Source organism: Mycteria americana, chromosome 3, assembly GCF_035582795.1.
Source record: "Mycteria americana isolate JAX WOST 10 ecotype Jacksonville Zoo and Gardens chromosome 3, USCA_MyAme_1.0, whole genome shotgun sequence".
In the NCBI taxonomy this organism is placed as follows: domain Eukaryota; kingdom Metazoa; phylum Chordata; class Aves; order Ciconiiformes; family Ciconiidae; genus Mycteria; species Mycteria americana.
Window position 1 is genome coordinate 53,282,711 of NC_134367.1, and position 14,603 is coordinate 53,297,313.

Here is a 14,603-nt window from a genome sequence, read left to right on the forward strand (position 1 = left end):
TGCAAATTGTCTTTGTACATCTAGTGGATTTCAGGTTGTGGGCCCAGTTCAGAGTTGAATTCATAACTCTGCTGAAGCCAGAGGCAAATTTAGCTTCCTGTTCCCTCTCTCCTTCCTCACATGCTGTTCATGCATCACACTGCACCTCCCTCTGTAGCCCCAAGGAACATCAACAAAGAAAAAGATATTGTTATCAAGGGCAGCAGCTCTGGCTTCACCTTTGCTCATGTACTCCGTGACAATATAGATCGGTTCTTCAGACACCACAGCATAAAGTTGGACCAATTTGTCATGTTTTAGCTTCTTCATGATTTGGGCTTCCTCTAAGAAGGATTCTGGAGACATAGTGCCAGGCTTCAGGGTCTTGATAGCCACTTTAGTATTTCCATTCCATGTACCTACAAGCACAGATACTTAGTTAGATTAAACATCTTCTGCTCCTTTTTCTGCCTGATGCCTAATGTAACCAAGGAATAAACTAGCAAGGACACTTAATATAATTATTTTTTTAAAGTGTGGTTTCCCATGTTGCCTTATCATTATATTCCTCCCACGCCTCCCTCATATTTCAGTCTTTTTCTATTATACTGAAAAATAAGACTCCCATTGGCACTGGGGCACAGTTGCCATTGTCCTACTCAGACAATGCTTCCACTGATGTCCACAGAAACCTTCTCTGAATAAGAAACGCGGGACTGCTGAAACCCATCTTCATGTATTCCCTTGCTAACAAGTAATTTCTACAGACAACAACACAGCTCCAGTCACAGATTTGGATAACAAAACTGGTTAAACCCAGAACTTTCCATTTGGAAGACATTTTAACATTTTCTTTTTGTTCTGAGTCAGAGGAAGAAACATATTCTAAGAAAAATTCCCAAGAAACAAATTCTGAATTGATTTCATTTTAGAAACATGGCTGTGTTTCCAACCCAAAATGTGTCTTTTTCCTTCCTCTCCTCATCCCCAGAAGCCCGGCAGCTGCTGATTGAAAATGAGGTGGTTCCTGTCCACTTCACTTTGTTCTTTCCTTGTGGTCAGCACTGAAAAGGACAAGTTGCATCATTTTTCAGCCGTCATCTACCAAGCCTTCTGTAACGCCTGAAAGCCTGCACAGGGACCTGGAGAGAGCTGGGGAAGGCTGACTCATGGCGTCCCACAAGAGGTGGGGCTTCGCTCGGGTATTTGCACGGGGGAGAAGGAGGACTGGAAAGAAAAAAACCCAAGCACCTACCTATGTTAACAGGTTTTTTTGGGGACGGGGGACTGGGGAAGGGAAAGGAAGGAAATTTAAAATGGGCAGAAATATCACTTTCCTAGTGCCTTCTGCTTGTCCCTTGCCCAGACTTGCCAGAACCCGGCTCCAGAGCCAGGGCTGAAATGGCTTTGAATGGGACCTGTGATCTGTTGATAGGGAGCTGCTGTGTGATAAGGCAGACCAGTTCTAAATGACTTCAGGAATTAATCACGTTGGGTAAAAATTACTCCTCTGCACTTAAGCATAAGGATAGCAGAAGGCCTGCAAAATACATGAAGACTCAGACTCAGATCTAGTTTCTCTAACTTGTCATCGAAAAAGGTAACGCGTAAAATAAGCCTGGTTTGTCTTTGTTAAAAGCACATTAACAGTTACCAGGGCTCAGCTGCTGCATGGGAACTGGTTAAGCCAAAGTAACTTCACCATGAGCTTTTGCAACCTGCCAGAGCATAAAATGAACTGGATTGTTTTCTGTGCAAGTGCAAGTGTTCTGTTCTGTGCAAGTGCAAGTGTTTTCTGTGCAAGGTCCCAGCTGCCACCTCACCTAGCCGAGGACAGGGGAGCCACTGCCTGTGTTGTCCGTCACTTACAGGGCAATCCCCGCAGCAACACACGACGCTGTCTGAGGAGGGCTTGAGGCACATATTAGCCAAAAGCGTGCAGTGCAAGTTGGGTTTTCACAATGCCTTGATTTTCTTCTGCCAGCTCAGTGCCAGGTGTTGTCACCTCTACCAGTGGTGGAGTAATGTCTTGAGTTACTACCACCGCTAGCCCAGCGCGCTTGAGGAGGACTCTTGGGGTCTTAGTTTCACTCAGTCCTTCAAATCAGAGCTGAAGCAGGACTCTGCTTTAGTGGCACTCCCATGTAAGCTGGGAAGGACGCGGTTTCGCCTCCTAATTTCAAGCAGGGTGACCAAAATCTTTTCTGATGAGTGAAAAGGAGAGTGTTTTATCTGGAGCCACTGAGGCTCCGGACCACAGCGTGCCGTCACTCACAGCCACTTTGCAGAGGTACTGCAAATTATATGAACCAGGCATGTAACCCTAGTTTCAGGGGCACCAGGGCTTCTGTCACTGGAATTAATAAACTAGGATTTTACCTGGTGTGTTAACAGGATTAACTGTGTATTATCTGTTTGCATTGCCTTCATAAAAATCCCAGGACTTGTTCTATTACTGTGAAGTGTTTTCAGCAGTTCTATTTTTAAATACTTTTATTATTTTCTCCAGTTAAAAAAAGAAAATCAAACAAAAAGGTTAACTTATCCTCTCATCCCAGATTTCAGTTTAAATTGTTAAATTTTGTTGTTGTGGTTTGGTATGTTTCTCTCTAATAGAAAATTAGCATAGACTTCCCTCTGAATTCCTCCCATATGTAGTCAGTTACTACTTAATGCATTTTTTATTAATTTTTGCTGTGTTAATCTTTTCCAATTTGGTAATGCTTCAGGGCTGTTAACATATTTTTACTATACATTACTTTAAGAAACATAATGTCATAATCGTAATAATAATTTTTGCATTTCTGACAGATATTTGGTACTGGTACTTGGCACTTTATTTCTCATAGCTGATTTTTTTTTTTTAATTGCATTTGCTCCTGTAGCTTATTGTATCAGTTTAAGATCTACAGCACACAAAGCTGACCACTAAGTACTAACTTCAACTTGAAACTCTCGCATGCAGTCAAGATGGAGAACAAGAAGGTAAAACTGCAGTTATCTGGGGACACTAATAGAAAACATAGGTAGCTTTCTTTGCAACAGGTCAACTGTAATTCTTTGAAATTCTATAAATTTCTGTATTTCTAGTCTATAAATTCTATACATTTCACAGACTTTCTGCCACGCTCCTTGCTGTAGTCTTGCAATGGAAAACAGCTGCAAGAACCCAGGAGAGCCCGCTGGTTATTTTGGTTGTACATACTTTTGTGTCACTGCAACAAAAAGAGCGGCCAAACTGCTCCACCAAATTTTTCTGAAAAAGCAACATATAGCGATTCTTTATTTGAATTTGTCATTTTAAAGAGGCTACATGGAATGCAATTTGGCACAAAAACTGAGCCCACCTCTCATTAAATGGCCACTATATTGTGTTTCAATGCTATGGCCATACTAAGATTTATGTATATTTTAAATTGCTATTGTTTTATAGTCATTAAAAGAATGAGGCCCATAGAGAGGGGAGCAGTAAGTAAAGCTGGCAAGCGTGCAGAAAACAATGTCAGTGGATTTGGAAAATGTCAATATTTCTGGACTTCAAAGTCGGGGTTCAGCTGGGCTGGGCAAGTCTTGCCTCTATTGTCCCCGGTCTCTATATTGAGTTATGGGGTTCTGCTGCAGATACAAATTTCAAAACAGACTTAAAGAAGTGGATGCATGGGAAAGCTAGCTTGACAATATTAGCTTGCTGATACCTGCCATTATTTTTAAACTGGGAGAGCGGATGGAAGCATTTTCAGGGTCTGACCCCAGCAGTGCTAAAACACACGAGGAAAGAAAAATGTCTACTTACCAGATTAATTTCTGCTTAGCCATTCTGCCTGACAAGTTTAGCATCATTCCTATTTTAATACCTAGCAATTGTGTAGTCACCCAAATAAACCCAATGCAATTAATGAAGTTTAATGCCCTAACTTCTCATACCAGTGTGTGCAAATGAAAGGAAGTTTCCCTGTGGATTACTGCATTTAGGTCCGACTGTTTTAGGCGATATAGACTAACAATTCATACTATTCTGATCTTTTAGCTTTAAGATCTCTACTTGAAATATTTATTCCTGCCAAGAGGGCCTTAAAAGATCCATCCAAAGCAAAATATATTCTCTGCCTTACCACGCCACACTTCAGCGAAACACCCCTGACCAAGCTTCTGTTCCAGAAATAATGAATCACGTGCAACTTCCCATGCATCTTTAGCCAATCCAACAGTTTGTGGGGTATTATTCGTAGCAATCACAGTTAAGTTAAAACACAAACCATCAGCTTTGTCTATAGGAGAGGAAATTAATAAAAAAACACACTTATAATCCAAAATTATGCATGCATTGAGAAAGATGGAAGGTGACTTGTCTCTCAGTGCTGCATTAAAGTTCATTTGCAAACACTGATTTTTGGATAATGAAGGTAAGGACTTTTTTGTTAGCTTGCAGAAAAAGGCTCCTTGGTATAATTAATAGATTACTATGCAAGCCTTGATTTATTATTAAGACAGTAGTAATTTGTCAAAATCAAAACCTTCTAAGGAAACACGGAATTTCAGTTTTCTTTTGCCATCAATTACAGTGAAAGTCAAAGATTAAAGAATTTCAAAGTCAAAGACATGATTCCAAAGACATTTTTCCTAACAGTTTGAGCTTTGCTCTTTTTTTTCTTGTGGGTCACAGTGTCCTACATTTTCACCTTCCATCTTGTAATCCCCACACACAGAGCTATTTTAGAATAATTATTTTGCTCCATACCCATCCATACTTCCCCAAACTGCCCATTTCCCAGTCTCTTGATCAACTGTAGGGATTCTCGTGGAATTTCCCAGACATCTTTGGTTTTGACAGACAGATCAGTAAGCCTTGGCATTCCTTTATGACAGGGGACTACTAAGCGGCAGCAAAGACCTGCAGCTCTCTCTGATGGAGCCAGAAGTGAAGCCAACAGCAAAGGAGAGGAAAGAAAAAAAAGTGTGACATGAAACAAAAACAGTAAGCATAAAAACAATGCTACTCACAACAGCTGTTAGTTGCATACCACAAAGCATCCTGGAAGATTAGAAATTGAACACTGAAACATATTCATTTGGGACAGAAGAGGAAATATTTCAGTCTCTGCTTCCACAGCCTGAAATGGAAGGTGACCGCCAATGGTTTCTCTTGTGGACTCAGGATTTTCCTTCTCCCACAATGCTGCATTAAGATAACTTCACGAGTAACTGGTATACTATAGTACAGTAAAACTTTTAAAAAATCATCTGTAAGTTACAAACTGAATTGTTTCTGTACTGAGTAAAAGAAAAACAGAGAAGATTCACTTTTTCTGAAAATCACAGCAATGAAAATCTGGCGGACTTTTTTGCTAATTTTTTTCTAGGTATCCTGGGAAAAGGTATTTTCTATATTCTACTTTGTGAAAAGGTGTTTCTGTAGGTGTACTGTAAATGACCTTTTCTGCCATTCTTTCTAGAGTAAACCTTTATTAGCGTATGCAGCCAGTCCTACATCGTTTGGGGCAGATTCATTAGTTATCTCTTTCAAAGCTTCACAGAAGACTGAACTGTGACAAAAGTCACAAGATACTTTAGCAGGAGTAAAAACAACGATATGTGTATAAATATACATATACACACACATATTGTTGTGTATTATACTATGCTGCACAAAGCAGGCTGCAATATAAAGCTTGCACAGCAACTTGTATCTTAAAACAGATGCAGCAGAGCAGAACAAGATGGGAACTGCAATTGTATTTCAGACTCAAACATAATCTTTGTTCTCCTGTGCAGGATTTCTTTCTGGGCAGGTGAACAGTTTGTTTCAGCATCACAAGGTGGGCAAGCACTGAAGCTCCTTGCAACACCAAGCTCTACCTCCTCTGCACAGATTTTGTGGGATGGTGGGGAAGTCCCTACAGACACCCTGACACGGACCTCGTTGTGTCTCCTGTAGCAAGACAACAAAGACCACAAAACAGGGAAGATTAGCTGACCAGTTGGCATGTCTTATTCCAAGATAATTCCAATGGGAACATTAGGATAGGGACTACTCAAAATATGGATAGTATCTGGAAAGCTTCCTTATGAGTTTGGACAGCTGCAGAAAGAAACTGGAGGTTTTTAAGACCTCCTTGTTTTCTTTAATTGAAAAAAAAGCTTGGCATGCTGGTGCGCCAGCTAAGCCTAGACTGCATGTACAAGAGCTTATGCTTGACAGGCCGGCTGATAGGGATTGGGTGAATGGTGCTTCAGCTTCAGACGTGCCGTTACTGGACTGTCTGACGTCAGGACACCCTGGGGATCTCAATATTTTTCAGTTGTAAATCTCTTCTGTGAAAGTCCAGACGCTGCAGTTAACTTTATTATCCAGGTAAGAAGGGGCTGGGATAAGAGGGATGTCTGGGTAATAAGGGTACTCGGCCATGCAATGGGAGCACAGCGCAGGGATACCTGTGCTGTGTCTTGTACAAAGGTACACTTGTACTCCTGACCCAGGACTGCTTACATGAGACCAAACTGCACACTGTCTGCCTGGGTAGCCTGGTTTCCAGCTGCCTGGACAGAAGGGGTCCTCCAGCCTGGACGTGGGATGAAGGCTGAAGGGTGGGCTGCAGAGCGTACCTGTCCTGCTGTGAAGGCACTGACCTACGGTCTCAGCAGTGGTTCTTCAGGAACCATGCTGATCTTTACGGAGTCATTCGGGCATCTTTGAGCTCTCCCTAGAAGTAAATCTAGGCGCTCAAAAGGCGTTGTGTTAATCTACCTGCCACAATCCAGAGTGCAGAGCGGGCGGTTAGAGGTAGCCTCTATGTTTCGAGTCAGCTGGGGCTGGCATGGAATGAGGGCTCCTGTGTTCACCTGGGTCTGGGAGACTGCAGGTGAAACCTCTGGAGCGTGGGTCCGTACCATGCCCTCCTGAGCTACCCTACCTGGAGCCTACTGATTATGCCTCTGTGTTGCACAGAAATGGCTCTTTCCAGATCTATTTGTTTCTGCATCTGTGCATGGAAAATACACCACCCAAATAATCTGACCACAGAAAACTAAAAGTTGACATATACCAACTGGTATAGTGGGGTTGAAAATTATCTTCCTTAGTTGTGAGTTTTTATACATTTAGCTTAGTTTAATGTAGAGTCACCAGAAACAACTAGAAATCCTCCCAGGCAGCATACACCCATCAGAAATTGGGCGGAGAAGACAGCCAGATGTCTAGTATGAATAGCATAAGAATACAGCAGACAGAATACAAAGAATACAGAAAAAACACCCCACAGAGAAGTTGCTTTCCCAAGTAAAAATTATGAAAAGTTTTTGAGCAGCGAGCATTTGGGGTCATCTGTTAATATTATGAAAAGCTAAAGTAAGGAAAAAATAAAATGCAAAATAATTCAAAATACAAATTTCTGCTTAAAAAATGACCGTGTTGAGAAGCATGGCAGTCTTCTATGTACGAACCGGTTGTCCTATGCAGAGGTTTGGGGGGGCTTTAAAGTTGTATCTGTTGTCTACCAATCACCAGTGACAGCAGCATGCACTTTTGGGTTGAATAGTGACACATTTTCATTACAGGAATTTAAGAAAAAAAAAAAAGAGCTTGGTGGGTGGACATAAACAGTGTGCATAAAGAAACACCCACCTTGCCATATTTATTTTTAAAATTAGACCGATTATAATTTAAATATTAATACTTTGCACATTGAACACAAATCCAGTGGGAAAATTAGAGTCAGGTAATACATGCAAACCTTTTGGTCATTGCTTTAGATGACTGAATTCCACCATGCAATTCTTTATTTGCTTTATTAGCAATAGTGTGCTGCAAAATGGTACATATTAGCACTCGCTTATGCACAGGGAATTCATGCTTTGAGATGTGCAAGTCAAATCCAGTAATTCTGTTTGCTTAGAAGAGGCAGACCAGGCAAAACCTTTACCTCAGTAGAGTGCTAGCTTTTAAAAGCTCTGCTGCTGTACACTGTGAATGGCACTCAAAGCCATTTATATCTGTAATGGGAAAGGGATAATGGAAGATGCATTACAACAAGTGAGAGACATAGCTCAAATGAGTCTTTAGGGTGTCTTACAAATACATCAGCTCAGCAGCAAACACTTTTGTTTTAAAATACTTCAGAGTGCCGTGTATTATCTGAAAAATTACCTGAATAATGCTGAACCAGCTGCTGAAGAGTTTCAAATTGTGCCCGAGTTGTGATATAATATCCACCATTGTCAAGTTTACGAATCTTATAATGTTTGACATGATCTCCTTTCATATCATCCCAGTCTCGAATAGACAGGGAATAGGCACCTGTTCCAAGCAAAGGAGAAATAAAAAATTGTAAGTACCTTTTAGATACAAAGATTTTGGTTTGCTGGTCAGTTATAAAGTAAAAGAGAAATTGCTTCCAAAAAATGCTTACTGTACCTTGAAAAAGAACAAGTGAATCTAACACAATGAAGTGTATCACAGAAATGTTATGATTTTCACACCATGTCCCTTTCACACTTTTCTAGAAAGAAATCAGGACTTCTGTGTAAATGAAAACTCACATTTTAACATTTACTGCTTCAGGTTGTTAAATTGACTTTTCCTATTCTAAGTGTCAGGTTACACTGCAAATACTATACTTGAGGTAAATGCCAGTGGGTGGTAAATATCAAGATTTTCACAGGAAGCACTGGAGATAATGACTTTATATATGTGTACTGTTGTTACCCAGATGGATCCCAAACTTCTTTATCAACATTAACAACCAAATTAGCATACTTTGTACGTCACAGTCTCTGGAAGGTGGTACTACACCAAGACTGTGCACCAGGAGATCTGCAAGAACTGCATGTTTCACTTTCCAAATCCGTGCTGGAGCTTTAGAGGTTACTGGTGGGATTCAGATGCCCAAACACAGGGGTTAAGTGCCATGCGAGACACCCCAGGACATCCTGCTTGGCAGTTTTCCCACAGGCTGTCACATTTGTCCGATCCCTGTGGATGCCCTGCAGGCATTTCAAATGGCTCTGCATGCTCACGGCCAGGTAAAGGAACCTCAGTTGAGGGGCTGGATTTAGTTTTAGGTGTAGCGGTGGCTGTCTGCAGGTGGGCTATGGGCTTGATTTAGATGCCCACACATAAGCTTCTGGTGCTATTAGGGCAGCTGAATCCCAGCCTAGTTTCCATGAGCGTTATGGCACTGTAGATATCGATGGTGTAATGAAGGTTTGAGCACTAGGTGTCTGCAGTCGCGGGCAGCTGAACTGAACCCCAGCTTCCTGCTGACTGTAAAGGGAGCTTGGCCACCTACGTGGGGACCTGCACATTCAGGTGTCTTAATTTGAAGCACAGTCCTATTCTACATACAGTGACACCCACATGTTGGTTCTCTACAGTGTCAAAAGCAAAGCCACAGTTTACAGCATAATGCAGTTTCTGAGCAAAAGCATGGCCCTTTCAAAGGCAGAGGAGAAGACAAGTCTTCATTCACGGCTCAGATGAATATTGTGTTTACTCAAAGGTAATTCAGATATTAAAAGGAAAAAAACTAGAGGCAACTGGCAGCTGCAGAGATCTCAGGAAGGTCCTCATTCTGGAGCCTGGGCTGCTTTCACTGGTAACCATGTCAGCTAAGGGCAGGAAAGGAAAACCACCAGCAGACAATTTTGGACAACATGAAAGGTGGAGTGATTTCCTACAGGTCTGATAGCAAACAGCACCGACTGCTGCTTATCCCAAGTCAGGGTACTTTTCAACACACCTGGCAGGTTCACATCCTCCAGAAACACCTCCAGCTAAGCGAAATGGTTTAAAGAACCCCCCACAGTTAGGTGGTTGAGATTCCTGGTGTAAGATGTCTTTCCTGGATGTCTCCCTAGGAAGAAGTTTCCCTGACCACGTTAACCTGCAACAGGTCGCGCTGGTGGGTGGCTCACCGCCGAGGGAGCTGCAGTGAACAAAACATCTCCACCCCAACTCCAAGGACTTCTCAAATTCCCTGTTGTTCACTCTCTAAAGAAGAGGAAAAGAGCCAGCACTTACACAGATGATTCTGGTTTAGGCGAATGGGAGACTCCCTGAGAGGAGTGATAGGGTTTTTATTTCTAAGCGTAGAAAAATACTGTTTGTTTAGGATATTTTTCTGAGGAAGTTCCCCCACTGAGTAAGTACATCTCTCTCAGCTAGGAGTTCAAAGCTTTTTGGGGATTTGCAAGCACATCTTGTGCACGCTTTGTACCACCACTCTGGGTTGTACACTGTCAGCCTACTTTCAAAATTTTCCAGGCAGCGTTCTCCACCTCCGCATTTGTGAGTTTTGATCCACTGGCAGCAGCTGTATTTTCTTTAGTCACGCTCCCTGCCTATCTGGTCACTATTTTAGATTCTTTAGGAAAATGTAAACAATCTGTGGCTCCAGGTCTGCAATCAGAGCTGTGTGGGTGGCCCTCTGTGGACCCCCGCTGACCTCAGATCAAGTTGCAGGACTGGAGCTTTAGTTCAAATCTGGACAAAAAAAAAGAACCAAGGTGGATTTCATTATTCATTTACTTAGGCTGTTGGTTATTTATACTATTCATTATTATCTGATGATAAATTCAAATATAAGAGATATACATAATAAAAATTTGGATAGAAATACGACATTACAATATATCATACTAATGAATTTTTTAAAAAAACAAACCTAAAACCAGACAGCCTTGGAGGGTGGAGATTGAAACCAGGTGAAGGATTATACAGACAAGAGCTGATGGAGTACCTGGGTAGTCAGGCATTGAAAAAATGAAAAGCCAGCTCCACATGATTTATTTTGGAAGTAAGAAGAGAAGGCAACCATGATCAAGGGAGGTTAAATTCATGCCGAAGTCATCCATGATGATACTTTTAACATGATCCTGATTAATTTTATTATTGTTATTATTTAAATCAGAAGGGATGATTCTAGGTCACAAAACAATTCCTGCCTCAAGCCCAAGATGACTAGCTGGAGTAAGGCAGTTTGAGAAGACTTATGGGAGAATGCACCATTCGAGCCCTCCCAGATGACTTTTTTCTCTCTCATGAACAACAAGCTCCCTCTGTTTTCTTCTAACAACATACTGAAACACCACAAGGATGAGAAGGAAAACAGGCATTTTTGACAAAACCCATGCATGTTTGGTTTTTTACAATGGCTTTGATGCAAACTTAGCCTGAAGAGTAGAAAGCCTTAAGTTCAAATGCAGAGAAATTAAGCTTGCTGCTATAAGTCCATCCATGATGGATTACTCCATTTCCCCGATGCTTTTGTGTCTCACAAGAAGCTCTAGAAAAAAGCCCTGACTTAGCTAAGTAAACAGCCCTGCAAAACATATCCCCTATCACTGTATTAAAAAAAGGTCAAAACAGACTAAACTGATAATGTGGTTTAGAGAAACAGTGTTGTGTTTGTTTTTAGGATCCATGGACGCCTATATGAGTGAGTTTTTAAACTCGGCACAGAGTGGAATGAAGTCCTGCTCCTCGCACACATCACAACAACTGTTGGTGAAAACGAACAGGTGGAGGCTATTTGCAGTAAAAGAGCAAGTTAGAGCCTGTCTTGCTCCTGGTGAGAATGCCTGACTGCTACATAAGGTATGGTGAAGCTGTGGGGTGACAAGATGGGAAATGAGCTGTCTGAAACAACAGCATGTCTATTCAGATTTTGCATCAGAAACGGTCTTCAGAGTTACAGGCAGCGAAGGAAGAATCCAGTGACTGCAGGAGGCACAAATGTAAAACTTACAATTTTAGATGACAGAATGCAGCATCTGAAGATAGGTCAGGTAGAGAGGAGTGGGAAGTAGTGCTTCTCTTCTTTAAGACTCTTTACCAGCCACAACTCCAACCATTTGCATGCTAACTCTAGCTGACAGAGTATGCTCTGATCAAAGCACTGACAAGTCAGTGCTTTAATTACATGAACCATCATTAGACTTCAGAACTTACATGGAATTAGTTCTAGTGCCTTATGCTTCCCACAGCTATTGTTTTGAATTGCTGGTTAATTGAGAAATGGCCAGGTTTGTTTTCACTTAGTTGCAGGTTTTCTCCTCAATAGTTGTAAGATTTAGAGAGATCTTTTCATACATGTGAAGCTTTGAAGAAGATGTTGACAGGCCTCATGAGCAAAATGTAAAAGCAAAGATAGCAGCACTCACCAAGAAAACTGGAACTCCTCCAATATTTTTAGAGGGAAGGAGGAGAATACATCCTTCCACTTGACTTCAACAGAATGGATACAGTTGAATGCTTTATGAATATATTAATTAGAATTATTTTCAAGTCTTTTCACTGTTTATCTATGAATTTAAAACTGCTACATTTTTTTTTCCCCAAGGATCCAGCATTTCAAAGAGGAAAGGCCAAAAAATCCCCTAATCTTCCCAAAATAATAACCAGTACCTCCCTTACCCCAAAAAATCTTATCTTGCATCTTCCAGGCAAGAAGGTTCAAATATTCTGCTTGTGCAGAAGTAAGCAGTAATTTTCACCAAACTAGAATGGAGATTCTCAGTGTCTGTTCACAGTAAGCTAGCTGGCTGTGCCTGGACCTGAATATGGACACCTGGAGGTCTACCTCTTGTAGCCCCACAGCTGCTGTTCTGAGGGGCCACTCTCCACCCAACTCCATTGCAATAGTAGTATCCTCAACACATGCGTTGAAAGAGACAGTGTGATGTTCAGAATGTGACAGCAGAGCAAAGCGCCATGTCTGTGCATGACGTGCACTGCGGATACCATGGGTTGAGCATGGCATGGGTTGCACTTGGGTTGTTCTCTGCTTTGAACACTCACTCTGACACCTGGGATGTCCAGACATCTAATTCCCTAGCACACATATATGCAAGATGACACTTATCTCTACCTTCGTACGTTCAATACTGAAAGCAGTATTTCACAAACTTAGCACAATTTGTCTCATAAATCTTCTCATTTGTAGTCAGAATAGCTTTGGCCAGCCTACCTTTGGTAGTTTCGCTTTCCCGGATCAGGAAGGTACCTCTGGGGTTTCCAAATGACAACAGCTGCCTCTCAGCATCTTTTCGGCCGAGTTTGCCAAAGTACCACCTTAGGGAAACATCAGAAATAGTAAGACAAATGCTACGTAGGATTACTAGGTAGTCATGGAGCTCAGGCATGGAGGATTATTTGCGGAAACTATGGTTACTCAAGTATATTCAACCATTTTTGTCATACTGTGTCTCTTTTATTGTGGTGGCAAGCTAATGTGACAAACTGTGTAGTAGATGTTGTATACGTTGTGCAGTAGCACTTTGCATTAAGCCTATAATCAGTAGATGCTGAGAATGCTTGTTTGGTGTCTTACAACAAAGGCCAGACTTTGACAAATAGACAGCAAGAAATGGCAGGGGGAAGGAATAGACAAGGAAAAGGGCAGAAAAATGCATCGCTGCTGAAGAGCAGTATTTTTAGAGATGTTGCTATAAACTACATATTTGACTTACATATTGATGTATTAGTATTCAATATTTTTGTTGCAGCACAGCTATAAAACCACAGTAGGAGGACCAGATGCAACTACTTTACTGTTGTTGTATAAGTCTTTCAGAGTTCCGGTACCTTTTTCCTTCCTGCAGCAATTTTTTTTTTTCTTTTTTTTGGGGGTTTCATAATCAACCAAGTACAACCTGAAGTACAGACTACAGTAGTACCTGCTCAGCTATATAAGCTCCTCCAGTGTATTTTTTATACTGGAAAAAATATGGATACACACAGCACTCCATTTTTTGCATAGATATGTCCTCATTATGCTGTCTGCTGTATGCGTCGTAGGCATCCTACCTATTGCTAGGTATTTGTTGATACAGCGTGCCCTCTTTAATAGACAGTTTGCACACTAATTGACTCCAAATATTTTTACAAGTTGGTTCAGGAAAAGCAAGGGCACCTTTCGCTTAAAGCTTGAAATGAGTCAATATTCGAATAAAGGAAGCAGACCTGTGTTCCTTTAGGTTTTCTTCCTTTATTTTGACATTGAAAAAGCACTGAGCTTGTGCTTCTTTTGTTATTAATTACCTAATTATTTATCAGTGCAGTTAAGAACTGAAATAAAAATAATGTAAGTCATTTGAAAAATCGCTGCAATCAATCAAAACCAACTCCTTGAACCTCCTTCAAATACAGCACTAATGGGTCTTTACAATGAAAAGAAAACATACTCCTCTGCTTGGATGGAATCGACTGGAGCCACATAATTACTGGGAATGTAACCAGTTTCGCCTGTTGTCAAGGACCGGGCCTCCCACCAGTCTCCTTCCCTGCAGAAACAGAGGTGAGGAGGACAAGTGAGAGCAAGACACAGCTATAAAGACAATGATCTGACTTTGCTAACAGCACCCACAGCTGCACGGCGTAAGAATCCACAGCAACTCATCTCTTTATCACGAGCATGCTTCTGAGAGTGCTGTTTGTATCTAAACCCAAATAACATATGTATTTCTTTACACCTATTATTATTTCAGCGGTGATTAGTAATGTAGCCTTCCAAACGTAGCATAATGGCATAAACAGGCATAACAACCCAGTGAAATCAGGTTTGGTGAGGGCTGGATTTGGACTAGAATATTGAAAACTGTCTCCATAGCAATTATTCTAATACAGACCC

General features: G+C 41.3%; 1 protein-coding gene across 9 annotated transcripts in view; it reads right to left on the reverse strand.

Annotated features, from left to right (window-relative positions):
• FYN (FYN proto-oncogene, Src family tyrosine kinase) overlaps positions 1–14,603 on the reverse strand; it is a 151,446-nt gene that overhangs the window by 23,551 nt on the left and 113,292 nt on the right. For 6 of the 9 annotated variants that reach the window (XM_075498579.1, XM_075498574.1, XM_075498573.1 and 3 more), the window contains 6 exons: positions 14,158–14,256; positions 12,942–13,045; positions 8,123–8,272; positions 4,718–4,882; positions 4,092–4,247; positions 219–398 (listed from right to left, as the gene is read on the reverse strand). In XM_075498579.1, coding sequence (XP_075354694.1) covers positions 219–398; positions 4,092–4,247; positions 4,718–4,882; positions 8,123–8,272; positions 12,942–13,045; positions 14,158–14,256 — 854 coding nt within the window. The remainder of the gene's footprint in view (positions 1–218; positions 399–4,091; positions 4,248–4,717; positions 4,883–8,122; positions 8,273–12,941; positions 13,046–14,157; positions 14,257–14,603) is intronic. The other 3 variants (XM_075498581.1, XM_075498580.1, XM_075498582.1) reach the window with 3 other exon arrangements.